At 56.0% G+C, this 16,506-nt stretch overlaps 1 protein-coding gene across 2 annotated transcripts; it reads left to right on the top strand.

Annotated features, from left to right (window-relative positions):
• Positions 1-1,709: 1,709 nt before the first annotated feature.
• LOC117009405 (RNA-binding protein 3-like) lies at positions 1,710-15,683 on the top strand. Of its 2 annotated transcripts, XM_033083652.1 has the most exons (7): positions 1,710-1,810; positions 2,344-2,513; positions 8,016-8,122; positions 9,834-9,939; positions 11,254-11,335; positions 13,010-13,071; positions 15,644-15,683. In XM_033083652.1, the coding sequence occupies exons 2-6, from the start codon at positions 2,411-2,413 to the stop codon at positions 13,068-13,070; spliced, it is 459 nt and encodes a 152-aa protein (XP_032939543.1). In that variant the 5' UTR covers positions 1,710-1,810; positions 2,344-2,410; the 3' UTR covers position 13,071; positions 15,644-15,683. The 2 variants fall into 2 exon arrangements, with proteins under 2 accessions (XP_032939543.1, XP_032939544.1); XM_033083653.2 differs by lacking the exon at positions 15,644-15,683 and having other exon boundaries at positions 13,010-13,281.
• The last annotated feature ends 823 nt before the right edge of the window (positions 15,684-16,506 follow it).

Here is a 16,506-nt window from a genome sequence, read left to right as displayed (position 1 = left end):
CCACCCCCCACAAGGGACACTCTGCATGCCCTGGCTACTCCTGGGTTACTCAGACTTTACTCCGAGGTTACTCCCCCCTCCCCCCCTCACTCAGGATCGCCCCAGCCCCTCCCCCTTCCTGTCCATGGGGGGCGGGGCTTTCACTCGAGGGGGGAGGGGCAATGATGACCACACCCCATCGTGACGTCACCTGGATAATCTGGTGACCACGCCCCCTTATGACGTCATTGGGAGATGCATGGTGGTCACGCCCCCTTATGACGTCACCGGGAGGGCGGGGCCGCGGCGTTTCGGCTGTGACGGGAGCAGAGCAGAATTAAACTGAGGGGACAGGAGCGACCGAGTGTCACCGGGACCCTAAAACGGGACTGGGACCCCAAAAATGGATCTGGGAACCCCAAAAATGGGACTGGGGACCCCAAAAATTGATCTGGGACCCCAAAAACGGAATCGGGGACCCCAAAAATGGGACTGGGGAACCTAAAAATGGAACTGGGGACCGCTAAAATGGAACTAGGATCCCCAAAAAATGGGACTGGGGGCCCCAAAAATGGAACCGGGGACCCCAAAAATGGATCTGGGACCCCAAAAAATGGAACCAGGGACCCCAAAAATGGGACTGGGGGCCCCAGAAACAGAACTGGGGACCGCTAAAATGGAACTAGGATCCCCAAAAATGGATCTGGGGACACCTAAAATGGAACTGAGGACCCCAAAAATGGATCTGGGACCTAAAAATAGAACTGGGGACCCCAAAATATCCCCGGGAACCCCAAAAAATGGAAACTGGGGACCCCAGAGTGTGACTGGGGACCCCAGAAATGGGACTGGGGGCCCTAAAAATGGAACTGGGACCCCAAAAATGGAACTGGGACCCCAAAAATGGATCTGGGACCCCAAAAATAGAACTGGGGACCCCAGAGTGTGACTGGGACCCCAAAAATGGGTCTGGGAACCCCTAAAATGGAACTGGGGACCCCAAAAATGGAACTGGGACCCTAAAAAATGGAACCAGGGACCCCAAAAATGGATCTGGGACCCCAAAAACGGAACCAGGGTCCCCAAAGTGTGACTGGGGACCCCAAAATATCCCCGGGAACCCCAGAAATGGAACCGGGGACCCTAAAAATGGAAATGGGACCCCAAAAATGGAACTGGGAATCCCAAAATACCCCCGGGACCCCAAAACATCCCCAGGAGCTCCCAAAATCCATCCGGGGATCCCCAAAATCCCACCGGGATCTGCCCAGGGACCCCAGAATACAACGGGAAACCCCGAAATAGAACTGAGACCCCCACGGGAACCCCAAAATACAACAGAGACCCCCCCTGGGAACCCCAAAATACAACAGAGACCCCCCCTGGGAACCCCAAAACATCCCTGGGGATCCCAAAGCACAACAGGGACCCCAAAACATCCCCAGGACCCCAAAACATCGCTGAAATCCCCCCTGGAACCCCAAAATACAACCGGGAATCCCCCTCGGGAACCCCCGTGAGCCCCCCCGGGACCCCCAGAACAGAGCAGGGGCTCCCCCCCCAGAACCCCAAACTCAAACGGGACCCCAAAACACCCCCGGGACCCCAAAACCAGAACCGGAACTCCCCTCCCCCCCCGCGCGTGCCCCTCATTCCACGCGCTCTCCTCCCCCCCCCGCCCCAATGGTCTCGTCCACGCGCGCGGGGGGGCGGGGCCTGAGCGAGCAGCCAATGGCGTGGCAGCGCTTTGGTCACGTGGGGGGCGGAGCTGCTTAAACCCCCGGGGCGTGGCGGGCGCGCCTGCATTCGGGGCCCGCTCGGCGCCGCTCGGGTGAGTGCGGGCCGCTCCTATCGCGACTCTTCCCGCCTTCACCCCCCTTTCTATCGCGATGATCGCGGGTTTAGCCGCTGCCGGGCCGCTCTTTTCCCTTCCTCGCCCTCCCTTTCCCTGCTTTTCCCGCCTGGGCGCCCTGAGGGCCGCGCGGGGTTGGCGCATGCGCGCGCGGGGGAGGCGGGAGCGGCACTTCCGGGGGCGCCCACGTGGCCGGGGGGAGGGGGAGGGGAGGGAACCACGTGGGGCTCTGTGACGTCATGGGGGCGCCGGGAGGGGCTGTGTGACGTCAGCAAGAGGGGACGCGTGGAGCTGGCGAGGGGTGATGGCGTCACGGGGGGGGATTCTGGAGGATCGAGGGTTTTGGGGGGGGTGTGACGTCACAGAGGGCGCGTGGAGGGTTGTGACGTCACGGAGGGCGCGTGGATGGTGGTTGTGACGTCACCAGGGTGAGGGTTATGACGTCACGAGGGAACCGCGGGATCAGAGGGGGTGGAGATGGGGTTCTGACGTCACCACGGCTCCGTCCCCAGGTTTTTACGTCACCGCAGGGGCCGGGCCCCGCCCTATGACGTCACGGCCGCCCCCGCCCCCCCACGCATGGCGGCGGAGGAGGGGAAGTTGTTCGTGGGGGGCCTCAACTACGACACGGACGAGCAGGGCCTGGAGCAGCACTTCAGCTCCTTCGGGCCCATCTCCGAGGGTGAGGGAAGGGAAAACGAAAAAAACTCGGGGGGACCCAAAAAATTTCATGGGGGAACCGAAAAACCCCGTGGGGAATCCAAAAATCTGTTATAGGGTAACCAAAAAACCCCGTGGGGGAGCCAAAAACTTCATGAGGGATCAAAAAAGCCCTTTGGGGGACCCAAAAAACTCCATGGGGGAACCGAAAAAACTCATGGGGGAACCAAAATCTTCATGTGGGGACCCAGAAAAACCCGTAGGAGACCCAAAATCTGTTATAGAGCACCTAAAAATCCCGTGGGAAGCCAAAAACTTCATGGGGGAGCCAGAAAAACCGGTGGGACACCCAAAATCTGTTATAGGGCACCCAAAAAACCCCATGGGAGATCCAAAAAATGCCATGGGGAACCCAATAAACCCCATAGAAGACCAAAAAAACCCTAGGGGCACCCAAAAAAACCCATGGGAGACCAAAATCTGTTATAGAGCACCTAAAAAAACCCCCAGGGGACCCAAAAAACTCCATAGGGAACCCAGGAAAACCCCTGGGGGGGACCCAGAAATCCCCCTGGAGGACCCAAAAATCCAGTGAGGACCCAGAAAACTCCATGGGGGAGCCAAAATCTTCGTGGGGGAGCCAGAAAAACCCGTTGTGGGACCCAAAATCTGTTATAGAGCATTTAAAAAAACCCCGTGGGGGAGCCAAAAACTTCATGGGGGACCAGAAAAACCCGTAGGAGACCCAAAAAACCCTAGGGGTACCCAAAAAATCCCATGGGGGACCCAAAAATCTTCATGGGGGAACCAGAAAACCCCGTGGGAGATCCAAAAACTCCTTGGGGGAGCCGAAAAAAACCCCCTGGGGGAGTCAAAAACTTTATGGGGCACCCAGAAACCCCATGGGGGACCCCAAAAACTCTTGTGGGACCCAAAAAACCCCACGTGGGACCCAAGATCTGTTATAGGGCACCTAAAAAACCCTGTGGGGGACCCAAAAAACTCCATGGGGAACCCAGAAAAACCTGTGGCAGACCCAGAAATCCCCCTGGGGGACCCAAAAACCCAGTGAGGACCCAAAAAACTCCATGGGGAGCCCAAAAAACTTCATGGGGGATCCAAAAAACTTCATGGGGAACCCAAAATGTCTTACAAGGCACCCAAAATCTGCTCTGGGGCACCCAAAAAAACCACCTGGGGTCCCAAAAACCCAGTGGGGACCCAAAAAATTCCTTGGGGACCCAAAATCTGTTATAGGGCACCTAAAAAACTCCTTGGGGGAGCCAAAAAACTGCATGGGGTACCCAAAAAAACCGCGTGGGACACCCAAAATCTGTTATAGGGCATCCAAAAACTGCTCTGGGGGACCCAAAAGTTTCTTGGAACAAACAAAAACTGGCCTGGGCCACCCAAAAAATTCAATGGGGGACCCAAAATCTGTTATAGGGCACCCAAAACAAACCCCGTGGGGGATTCCAAAAAACTCCATTGGGAAGCCAGGAAAACCCATGGAACACCCAAAATCTGTTACAGGGCACCCAAAATCTGCTCTGGGGCACCCAAAACTTCATGGGGGACCCTAAAACTCCATGGGGCACCCAAAAAACTTGGTGGGGGAGCCAAAAAAACCCCAGGGAGACCCAAGAAACTTCATGGGGAACCCAAAAAACCCCATGGGGGACCCAAAAATCTGTTATAGGGCACCTAAAAAACTCCTTGGGGGACCCAAAAACTTTCATGGGGGATCAAAAAACCCTTTGGGGGAACCGAAAAACCCATGGGGGAGCCAAAATCTTCATGGGGGAGCCAAAATCTTTCATGGGGGACCCAGAAAAACCCGTAGGAGACCCAAAAAACCCCTAGGGTACCCAAAAAATCCCATGGGGGACCCAAAAATCTTCATGGGGGAACCAGAAAACCCCGTGGGAGATCCAAAAACTCCTTGGGGAGCCGAAAAAAACCCCCTGGGGGAGTCAAAACTTTATGGGGCACCCAGAAACCCCATGGGGGACCCCAAAAACTCTTGTGGGACCCAAAAAACCCCACGTGGGACCCAAAATCTGTTATAGGGCACCTAAAAAAACCCCGTGGGGGACCCAAAAAACTCCATGGGGAGCCCAAAAACTTCATGGGAGAGTCAAAAAAACCCCATGGGGGACCCAAAATCTGGTATAGGGCACCTAAAAAACCCTGTGGGGGACCCAAAAAACTCCATGGGGAACCCAGAAAAACCCTGTGGGGGACCCAAAAAACTCCATGGGGAGCCAAAAAACTCCATGGGGAACCCAAAATGTCTTATAAGGCACCCAAAATCTGCTCTGGGGCACCCAAAAAACCACCTGGGGGTCCCAAAAACCCAGTGGGGACCCAAAAAATTCCATGGGGGACCCAAAAAAATCACGTGGGACACCCAAAATCTGTTATAGGGCATCCAAAAACTGCTCTGGGGGACCCAAAAGTTCCTTGGAACAAACAAAAACTGCCCTGGGCCACCCAAAAATTCAATGGGGGACCCAAAATCTGTTATAGGGCACCCAAAATCTGCTCTGGGGCACCCAAAACTTCATGGGGGACCCTAAACTCCGTGAGGCACCCAAAAAACTTTGTGGGGGAGCCAAAAAAACCCCAGGGAGACCCAAGAAACTTCATGAGGGAACCCAAAAAAAACCCATGGGACACCCAAAATCTGTTACAGGGCACCCAAAAACTCCATGGGACACCTAAAAATTTCATGGGGTACCCAAAAAAACCACGTGGGACACCCAAAATCTGTTCTAGGGCATCCAAAAACTGCTCTGGGGGACCCAAAAGTTCCTTGGAACAAACAAAAAACTGCCCTGGGCCACCCAAAAATTCAATGGGGGACCCAAAATCTGTTATAGGGCACCTAAAATCTGCTCTGGCATCCAAAACTTCGCTGAAACAACCAAAATTTGCTCTGGGTACCCAAAATCTGCCCTGAAATAACCAGAAGTTCTCCTGGGTACCCAAAATCTGCACTGGGCCACCCAAAAAACTCCATGGGGGACCCAAAAAACTCTGTGGGACACCCAAAAACCCGCATGGGGCGCTCAAAAAATCCCATGGGGGACCAAAAAAACCACGTGGGGGCCCCAAAATCTGCTATAGAGTACCCAAAAATTCTGTGGAGGACCCAAAAAGCCTCGTGGGGGACCCAAAATCTGTTATAGAGCACCTAAAAAACTCCTTGGGGGACCCTAAAACTCCATGGGGCACCCAAAAAACTTCATGGGGGACCCAAAGTCTGTTATAGGGCACCCAAAAAAACCCCAAAATCTGCTCTGGGGCACCCAAAAACTTCATGGGGGACCCAAAAACTTCATGGGGGACCCAAAAATCCCGTGGGGGACCCAAAGTCTGTTACAGGGCACCCAAAAACTCCGTGTGGGACCCTAAAACTCCATGGGGCACCCAAAAAACTTCATGGGGGAGCCAAAAAAACCCCAGGGAGACCCAAGAAACTTCATGGGGGAACCCAAAAAACCTGTGGGACACCCAAAATGTGTTATAGGGCACCCAAAAACTCCATAGGGGACCCAAAAAACCCCATGGGGGACCCAAAATCTGTTACAGGGCACCCAAAAAATCTCATGAGCGACCCAAAAACTCCATGGGGCTCCCAAAAAAAACCCCGTGGGAGGCCCAAAAAATCCTGTGGGGCACCCAAAATCTGTTACAGGGCACTCAAAAAACCCCCTGAGGCACCCAAAAACTTCATGGGGGACTCAAAAACTCCCAAAAAAACCCCGTGGAAGACCCAAGCACTGCTCTGGGGCACCCAGAACTTCCCTGAAACAACCAAAAACTGCCCTGGAGCACCCAAAATCTGCCCTGGGCATCCAAAAACTGCTGTGGGGTACCCAAAATCTGCCCTGAAATAACCAAAATTTCTCTTGGACGTCCAAAAACTGCTGTGGGGCACCCAAAAAAAACTCTGTGGGAGACCCAAAATTTACCCTGAAATAACCAAAACTCGTTTTCCTTCTCAGATTTTTTCTGGGATCCCCCAATTGTTTTTTTTTCTGGGATCGTTTTTTTTCTCTTTAAATTCATTTGGGATGCCCCCAGAATGTCCTGGGATGTTTCAAATTCCCATCTGGGACACCCCCAAATTCCTTTCTGGGATCACCCCCACCCCTCAAATCCTCCTGGAACCCCCCAGAATCCTCAAATCCTTTTGTGGGAATCCCTGATTTTCAGCATTAATTTAAGAGCTGAGCCTCTCCTTTGCTCCAGTCCCCACTTCGGGGTTCCCAGCCCCCTCAGGGTTGGATTTTTGGGGTTTCTGGGTTGTTTTTTGGGGTCCCCAGGTGGATTTTTGGGTTTTTTTCTCCCCCCAGTGGTGGTGGTGAAGGACAGGGAGACCCAGCGCTCCTGAGCCCCTCAGGGTTGGATTTTTTGGGTTCCCAGGGTGTTTTTTTGGGGTCCCCAGGGCAGTGTTGGGGTCCCAGGGGGATTTTTGGGGTGCCCAGGTGGATTTTTGGGGTTCCCAGGTGGATTTTTGGGGTTCCCAGGGGGATTTTTTGGGGTTCCCAGCCCCCCCAGGGTTGGATTTTTGAGGTCCCCAGCTGGATTTTGGGGGTTCCCAGGTGGATTTTTGGGGTCCCAGGGGGATTTTTGGGGTTTCTGGGTTGTTTTTTGGGGTCCCCAGGTGGATTTTTAGGGTTTTTTCCCCCCCCCAGTGGTGGTGGTGAAGGACAGGGAGACCCAGCGCTCCTGAGCCCCATCCCAGGGTTGGATTTTTGAGGTTTCCAGGTGGAATTTTGGGTTCCCAGCCCCCCCAGGGTTGGATTTTTGGGGTTCCCAGGTGGATTTTGGGGTTCCCAGGTGGACTTTTGGGTTTTTTCCCCCCCAGTGGTGGTGGTGAAGGACAGGGAGACCCAGCGCTCCTGAACCCCCCAGGGTTGGATTTTTGGGGTTCCTGGGTTGGATTTTTGGGTTCCCAGGTGGATTTTTTGGGGTGCCAATGTGGATTTTTGGGGTTCCTGGGTTGGATTTTTGGGGTCCCCAGGTGGATTTTTGGGGTTCCCAGGTGGATTTTTGAGGTTCCCAGTTGGGTTTTTGGGGTTCCCAGGGCAGTGTTGGGGTTCCCAGGTGGATTTTTTGGGGATCCCAGGGGGATTTTTGGGGTCCCAGGGGGATTTTTTGGGGTCCCCAGGTGGATTTTAGATTTTTTTCCCCCCCCAGTGGTGGTGGTGAAGGACAGGGACACCCAGCGCTCCTGAGCCCCCCAGGGTTGATTTCTCGGGTTCCTGGGTTGGGTTTTTGGGGTTCCTGGGTTGGTTTTTGGGGTCCCCAGGTGGATTTTTGGGTTTTTTTGTCCCCCCAGTGGTGGTGGTGAAGGACAGGGAGACGCAGCGCTCCTGAGCCCCCCAGGGTTGGATTTTTGGGGTTCCCAGGTGGATTTTTGGGGTTCCCAGCCCCTCCAGGGTTGGATTTTTGGGGTTCCTGGGTTGGTTTTTGGGGTTCCCAGGTGGATTTTAGGTTTTTTTGCCCCCCCCAGTGGTGGTGGTGAAGGACAGGGAGACGCAGCGCTCGCGAGGTTTCGGCTTCGTCACCTTCGCCAACCCCGAGCACGCCAGCGACGCCATGCAGGCCATGAACGGGGAGGTGGGACTGGGGCAACTGGGAGGGACTGGGAGGGACTGGGAGGGACTGGGAGCGACTGGGGGGCACTGGGAGCGACTGGGGGGCACTGGGAGCGACTGGGGGGACTGGGAGGGGATTTGGGGTGACCTGGGGGGAATTTGGGGGGTCCTGGAGGGGTTTAGGAGGATCCTGGGGGGGATTTGAGGTGATTTTGGGGTCACCTGGGGGGATCCTGGGGGGGTTTCAGGGGATTTTGGGGTCATTTGGGGGGACCCTGGGGGATTTTGGGGTCACTTGGGGGGATTTGGGGATCCTAGGGGGCATTTAGGGGGGAATTGGGAGGTCCTGGGGGAATTTGGGGGGTCCTGCGGGGGATTTGGGGTCACCTGGGGGGGAATTGGGGGGTCCTGGAGGGTTTCAGGGGATTTTGGGATCATTTGGGGGGACCCTGGGGGGGCTTGGGGTCACTTGGGGGGGATTTGGGGGATCCTAGGGGGCATTTAGGGGGGAATTGGGGGGTCCTGGGGGGATTTGGGGTCACCCGCAGAGTTTAGGGGGAATTTGGGGGGTCCTGGGGGGAGTTTAGGGGGTCCTAGGGGGGATTTGGGGAAAATTTTGGGGTTCTTGGGGGATTTGGGGAAATTTTGGGGGAGTTTTGGGGGGGATTTTGGGGTTCCTGGGGGGGATTGCGGAGGGATGGGCCCGAGGTGGCCCCAAAAGTGTCCCCAAACTGTCCCCAAAAATCTTCAAAGTGACCCCAAAGTGTCCCATGCTGTCCCCAAAGTGTCCCCACATGTCTCCAAGTCTCCCCCAAACTGTCCCCAAGTTTCCCATTGTCCCCCAAATTGTCTCTTAGTGTCCACATAAGGTCTCCAAATGTCCCAAAGTGTCCCCAGAGTGTCCCCAAGTATCCTCAAAATGACGTCAAACTGTCCTGTGCTGTCCCCAAATGTCCCCAAATGTCCCCAAAGGTTTCCTAAATTTTCCCATGTGTCCCTAAACTGTCCCCACGTGTCTTCAGGTGTCCCCAAGTGTCCCCAAGTATTCTCAAAGTGACTCGAAACTGTCCCTTGCTGTCCCCAAACATCCCAAACTGTCCCCAGAGTGTCCCCACGTGTCCCAAAGTGTCCCCAAGTATGCCCAAAGTGACCCCATACTATCTCCTGCTGTCCCAAAGTGTCCCCAAGTGTCCCCAGAGCGTCTCCAGGTGTCCACAGGTATCCTCAAAGTGACCCCTAACTGTCCCATGCCCATGCTGTCCCCAAACTGACCCCAAATGTCCCCAGAGTGTCCCCAAATGTCCTCAAGTGTCCCCAGAGTGTCCCTAAGTGTCCCCTAAATGACCCCAAATGTCCCCAAACTGTCCCCAAATTATCCTCAAAGTGTCCCTAAACTGTCCTGTGCTGTCCCCCAAGTGTCCCCAAATTCCTCAAATGTCCCAGAGTGTCCCCAAAGTGTCCCTAAATGTCCCCAAGTGTCCCCAAGTATCCTCAAACTGACCCCAAATGTTCTCAAGTGTCCCCACATGTCCCTAAGTGTCCCCTAAATGACCTTAAATGTCCCCAAACTGTCCCCAAATTATCCTCAAAGTGACCCCAAACTGTCCTGTGCTGTCCGCCAAGTGTCCCCAAATTCCTCGAATGTCCCAGAGTGTCCCCAAAGTGTCCCCAGGTGTCCCCAAATGTCCTCAAGTGTCCCCAAAGTGTCCCTGAATGTCCCCCTGTGTCCCCAGTGCCTGGACGGGCGGCAGATCCGCGTTGACCACGCCGGGAAATCGCCCCGGGGGGCCCGGGGGGGCTACGGGGGCAACCGGGGCCGGGGCCGGGGCTACGGCAGAGGTGAGGGGGAGGGGAGGGGGGGGAAGGGAGGGGTTTTGGGGTTTTGGGGGTTTTTGGGGTCTAGGGGTTTCGGGGTCTGGGGGTTTTGAGGTTTGGAAATCGAGGATTTTGGGGTTTGGGTTGGAAATCGGGGCTTGTGGAGTTTGCGGGTTTTTGGAGTTCAGGGTTTGGGGGTTTTGGGGTCTTTGAGGGGTTTTGGGGTTTTTGGGGTTGGGGGGTTGGAATTTGCAGTTTAAGGATTTTTGGAGTTTGGGGGTTTTTGGAGTTCAGGATTTGGAATTTGGAGTTTGAGGATTTTGGGGTTTTTGGGGTTTGGGGTTTTGGGGTTTGGGGTTCAGAGTATTTGGGGTTGGGGATTTTGGTGTTGGGGTTTTGGGGTTTGGGGTTTGGAGTTCAGGGGTTTTGGGACTTCGGGGTTTTGAGGTTTGGAAATCGAGGATTTTGGGGTTTGGAGTTTGGGGGTTTTGGGGTTTGGGGTTTGGAAATCAGGGCTTGTGGAGTTTTGGGTTTTTGGGGTTTGGGGTTTTTGGAGTTTTGGGGTTTGGGGTTTTGGGGTTTGGGGTTTGGAAATCGGGGCTTGTGGAGTTTTGGGTTTGGGGTTTTTGGGGTTTGGGGTTTTTGGAGTTCAGGGTTTGGGGGTTTTGGGATCTTTGAGCGGTTGGGGTTTTTGGGGTTTGGAGTTTTTGGGGTTGGGGGTTTGGGATTTGCAGTTTGGAGTCTTTGGAGTTTGGGGGTTTTTGGAGTTCAGGATTTGGAATTTGGAGTTTGAGGATTTTGGGGCTTTGGGGTTTGGGGATCTTTGGGGTTTGGAGTTCAGAGTATTTGGGGTTGGGGATTTCGGGGTTTGGGATTTTGAGGTTTGGAAATCGGGGTTTTGGGGGTTTGGGGTTTCATGATTTAGAGTTTGGTGGTTTTGGGGTTCAGGATTTGGGGATTTTGGGGTTTGGAGTTTGGGGTTTTTGAGGTTTGGGGTTTTGTGATTTTGGGGTTTGGGGTTTTTGAGGTTTGGGGTTTAGTGTCTTTAAGGGCTTTGGGGTTTTTGGGGTGGGTGTTTGGGGTTTTTGGGGTTAGACATTTGATATTTGGGGTCTTTGAAGGGTTTGGGGGTTTTGGGATTTGGGGATTTCGACGTTTGGAATTTGGGTTTTTTGAGGTTTGAGCTTTTTGGGGTTGGAGTTTGGGATTCTCAGGTGGACCAAGGCGATTTTGGGCAGTTTTGGGAGGATTTTGGGGAGGTTTGGGATCCACCCAGGGATGGTTTTGGTTGGTTTTTTTTTTTTGGTTCAATCCCCCCCAAATTTGTTTTCCCTGCAGGAGGAGGCGACCGAGGCTACGGGGGGCGCTACGAGGGGCGCAGCGGGGGCGGCTACGGCGGGAACCGCGACTACGGCGGGCGGTGAGCGGGGAGGGGGCTGGGGAGGGGCTGGGGGGATGGGGAGGGGGCTGGGGGGGTCTGGGGGTCGTGGGGAGGGGGCTGGGGGGATGGGGAGGGGATTTGGGGGGGCTGGGGAGGGGTCTGGGGGTCGTGGGGAGGGGGCTGGGGGGGGTCTGGGGGTCGTGGGGAAGGGGCTGAGGGGATTTGGGGGGGCTGGGGGGGGTCTGGGCATCATTGGGAGGGGTCTAGAGGGGCTGGGGTTGTGGGGAGGGGATTTAGGGGGTCTGGGGAGGAGTTTGGGGGTGTGGGGAAGGGGCTGAGGGGATGGGCAGGGGGCTGGAGGAGGTCTGGGGATCATGGGGAGGGGTCTAGGGGGGCTGGGGATGGATTTGGAGGAGCTGGAAAGGGGTTTGGGGAGATCTTGGGGGTCGTGGGGAGGGGGCTCAGGGGTCTGGGAGTGGTGGGGAGGGGGATGGGGGGATGGGGAGTGGATTTAGAGGGGCTGGGGAGGGGGCTGGGGGCGTCTGGGGGTTGTGGGTAGGGGATTTAGGGGGTTGGGGAGGAGTTTGGGGGGTGTGTGGGTCATGGGGAGGGGTCTGGGGGTCTGGGGAGGGGATTTAGGGGGGCTGGGGAGATCCTGGGGGGGCTGGAGATGGATTTGGGGGGGCTGGGAAGGGGGCTGTGGGTCATGGGGAGGGGGCTGGGGGGATGGGAAGTTGATTTAGAGGGACTGGGGAGGGGTCTGGGGTGGTCTGTAGGTGATGGGGAGGAGATTTGAGGGGGCTGGGGATGAATTTGGAGGGTTTGGGGAGATCTTGGGGGGCTGGGGAGTGGGCTGGGGGTCGTGGGGAGGGGTCTAGGGGGGCTGGGGAGGGGCCTGGGGAGATGGGGAGGGGATTTAGGGGGAATGAGGAGGAGTTTGGGGGGGCTGGGCGTGGTGGGAGGGGATTTGGGGAGGCTGGGGAGGGGTTTGGGGAGATCCTGGGGGGGCTGGGGATGGATTTGGGGGGATCCTGGGGGGGTCTGTGGGTGGTGGGGAGGGGTCTGGGGGTCATGGGGAAGGGATTTAGGGGGGCTGGAGAGGAGTTTGGGGGGGTTTGGGGATGGATTTGAGGGAGCCTGGCAGTAGTGGGGAGGGGTCTGGGGGGGCTGGGGAGGGACTTAGGGACAATTGGGGAGATCCTGGGGGGATCCTGAAGGTCTGGGTGGGGATTTGGGGGTCGTGGGGAGGGGATTTGGGGGTCGTGGGGAGGGGATTTGGGGTACCAGGGAGGGGTTTGAGGGAGCCTGAAAGTTTGGGAGAGATTATGGGGGGGATCTGGGGGAGATTTTGGGTGTTTTGGGGGGGTCTGGGGGTCTTGTGGAGGGGTTTGGGGGGGTGTGAGGAGAGGTCTGGGGGGGCTGGGGGAGATCCTGGAGGGATCCTGAGGGGTTGGGGGGGCTGGGGATGGACTTGGAGGGGCTGGGGAGAGGTTTTGGGGTCCTGGGGAGGGATTTGGGGGATCCTGGGGGAGATCCTGGGGGTTTGGGGGGAGAATTTGGGGGGTCTGGGGGTCATGGGGAGCGGATTTAGATGGGCTGGAAAAAGCTGGGGGGACATTTTGGGGGATCCCTGTGGGTCTGGGGGGGATCCCTGTGGGTTTGGGGGGACATTTCTGTGTTTTTGGGGTCCCTGAGCCGCCCCCTCCCCAGCAGGCAGGGCGGGTACGGCGAGCGCTTCCCCTCGGCCTCGTACCGGGACAACTACGACAACTGAGGTAGGGGGGGGAATGGGGGGGGCCAGACCCAGGGGGACCCCAAAACTGAGACCCTAAAACTGACTGAGAGACCAACATTGACTGAGAGACCCCAAAACTGAGACCCCAGAACTGAGAGACCCCAAAACTGAGGCCTCAAAAGTGACTGAGATACCCCAACATTGACTGAGAGACCCCAAAACTGAGACCCCAAAACTGAGACCCCAAAACTGAGGGACCCCAAAACTGAGAGACCCCTAAATTGAGACCCCAAAACTGAGGGACCCCAAAACTGAGAGACCCCTAAATTGAGACACCCCAGAACTGAGACTCCCCCAGCTAACACCCCAAAATTGACACCCCTGAGACACCTCAAAACTGAGGCCTTGGAAGTGACACCCCTAAACTGAGACACCCCAAAACCCAGGGGGACCCCAAAACTGACTGAGAGACCCCAAAACTGAGACCCCAAAACTGAGACCCCAAAACTGAGAGACCCCTAAACTGACTGAGATACCCCTAAATTGAGAGACCCCAAAATTGACACCCCAAAACTGAGAGACCCCAAAACTGACACCCCAAAACTGAGACACCCCTAAATTGAGACACCCCAGAACTGACTGAGACACCCCAAAACTGACATCCCAGAATTGACACCCCTGAGACACCTCAAAACTGAGAGACCCCAGAACCCAGGGGAACCCCAAAACTGACTGAGAGACCCCAAAACTGAGACCCCAAAACTGAGACACCCCAAAACTGACTGAGACACCCCAGAACCCAGGGGGACCCCAGAACTGAGACCCCAGAACTGAGACGCCCCAAAACTGAGGCCTCAAAAGTGACACCTCTAAACTGAGACACCCCAGAACCCAGGGGGACCCCAAAACTGAGAGAGAGACCCCAAAACTGACACCCCAGAACTGAGACCCCAAAATTGAGACACCCCAGAACCCAGGGGGACCCCAAAACTGAGAGACCCCAGAACTGAGACCCCAGAACTGAGACACTCCAAAACTGAGACCCCAAAAGTGACTGAGATACCCCAAAATTGACACCTGAGAACTGACACTCCAAAACTGAGACCCCAAAACTGAGAGACCCCAAAATTGAGACACCCCAGAACTGACTGAGACACCCCAAAACTGACATCCCAAAATTGACACCCCTGAGACACCTCAAAACTGAGAGAGAGACCCCAAAACTGAGACCCCAGAACCCAGGGGGAGCCCAAAACTGAGACCCCTGAGACACCCCAAAACTGAGAGACCCCCAAACTGACTGAGACACCCCAGAACCCAGGGGGAGCCCAAGACTGACACCCCAAAACTGACCCAAAATTGACTGAGAGACCCCAAAACTGAGACCTCAAAAGTGACACCCCTAAACTGAGACACCCCAAAACTGAGAGACCCCAGAACCCAGGGGGACCCCAAAACTGACACCCCTGAGACACCCCAAAACTGAGAGACCCCAAAATGGAATGAGATACTCCAAAAGTGACTGAGATACCCCAAAACTGAGATACCCTAAAACTGAGACACCCCAAAAGTGACTGAGATAGCCCAAAAGTTCACAGGGGCACCCCAAAACTGACTGGGGACACCCCAAGAGTGACAGAGATGCCAGAAGAGTGAGCAGGGACACCCCAAAAATAACTGGGACACCCCAAAGTGACTGGGGACACCCCAAAAGTGACTGGGGACACCCCAAGAGTGACCAGGACATCCTAAAAGGGACTGAGGCACCCCAAAACTGATGAGGGACACCCCAAAAGTGACTGGAGACATCCCAAGAGTGAGCAGGGACACCCCAAAAATAACTGGGGACACCCCAAAACTGACTGGGGACATCCCAAGAGTGACCAGGACATCCCAGAAGTGCCTGGGGACACCCCAAAACTGACTGGAGAAACCCCAAAAATAACTGGGGACACCCCAAAAGTGACCAAGGACACCTCAAAAGTGACTGGGGACACCCCAGAAGTGACCAGGACACCCCAAAAGTGACCAGGGACACCCCAAAAGTGTTTGGGGACACCCCAAAAGTGACTGGGGACACCCCAGAAGTGACCAGGGACACCCCAAGAGTGACCAGGACACCCCAAAAGTGACTGAGACCCCCCCAGGAGGTCCCAGGGACCCCCCAAAATCCCTGGGCCCCCCCAGCCTGTCCCCAAATCCCTTTTTGGGGTGCACACGATTTTCTGACTCCTCTGACCCCCAAATTTTGGGGGGTTTGGGGGTTCTGACACCCCCAAAATTCTCATTTTGGAGAGGCCCTGACACCTCCTCGATTATTTTGGGGAGATTTTGGGGTTTTCTGTGGACGACAATTCTCTATTTTGGAGTTTTGGGTGACCTTTGACCCCCCCCCAAATTATTTTGGGGGTGCCCTGACCCTTCCAAAACCCCATTTGGGGGGTCCAGGACGCTCCCAAATTAATTTTTTGGGGGGTTATTTGTGATTTTTTTTGGGTTCCCCCATTTTTTGGGGGGGGTTTGGGGTCCCTGAATTGCCCAACCCCCATTTTGGTTTTTTGGGGGGGGTCTCCCAAGCGCCCCTCCCCCACTGATCTCCTTCTCGTCCTCAGCTCGGAGCCTCGTGCTGGATTTTGGGGGGGCCCCTCCCCCCCCCGGGCCGTGGATGGACGCCGAGGGGGGGTCGGGCTGTGATGGGGGGAGGGGCGAGGGGGGGGAGGGGACCCCGAATTTGTACGAGCCCGTGGGACATTAAAGGTCAGAACCCCCCGGGGGCGTGGCCGCATTTTTTGGGGAGGGAGAGGGGATTGTCGGGTGGGGGAGGGGTTTGTGTCACCGATGTGGGGTGGGGGAGGGACAGGGGGACAATGGTGGGGGAGTTGGGGACAAGGGGGCCATGGGGAAGGGGGACAATGGGGGGGGGACAAGGGGGATGGGGACAGGATAAAGGACACAGGGACAAGGACAGGATGGGGACACAGGGACAGGAGTGGGGACATGGGACAAGCATGGGGACACAAGGACAGGACAAAGGACATGGGGACAGGGTAAAGGACACAGGATGGGGACAGGGACACGGGGACAGGATGGAGAACATGGGGACAGGGCAGAGCACACAGGGACAAGGACAGGATGGGGACATGGGGACAGGAACAGGATAAAGGACACAGGGACAGGATGGGGACACGGGGACAGGAGTGGGGACAGGACAAAGGACACAGGGACAGGGTAAAGGACACAGGATAGGGACAAGGGGACAAGGATGGGGACATGGGGATGGGGACAAAGGACACAGGGACAAGGACAGGATGGGGACATGGGGACAGGATAAAGGACATAGGGACAGGGTAAAGGACAGGACGGGGACACAGGGACAGGATGGAGACACGGGACAAGGGGACAAGGGTGGGGACACAAGGACAGGACAAAGGGACAGGATGGGGAACATGGGGACAGGGTAAAGGACACAGGATGG

This window comes from Catharus ustulatus, chromosome 32, assembly GCF_009819885.2.
Source record: "Catharus ustulatus isolate bCatUst1 chromosome 32, bCatUst1.pri.v2, whole genome shotgun sequence".
NCBI classification, from domain to species: Eukaryota; Metazoa; Chordata; class Aves; order Passeriformes; family Turdidae; genus Catharus; species Catharus ustulatus.
Note: the sequence above shows the minus strand (reverse complement) of the source record. Positions and strands in the feature narration are given on the sequence as shown.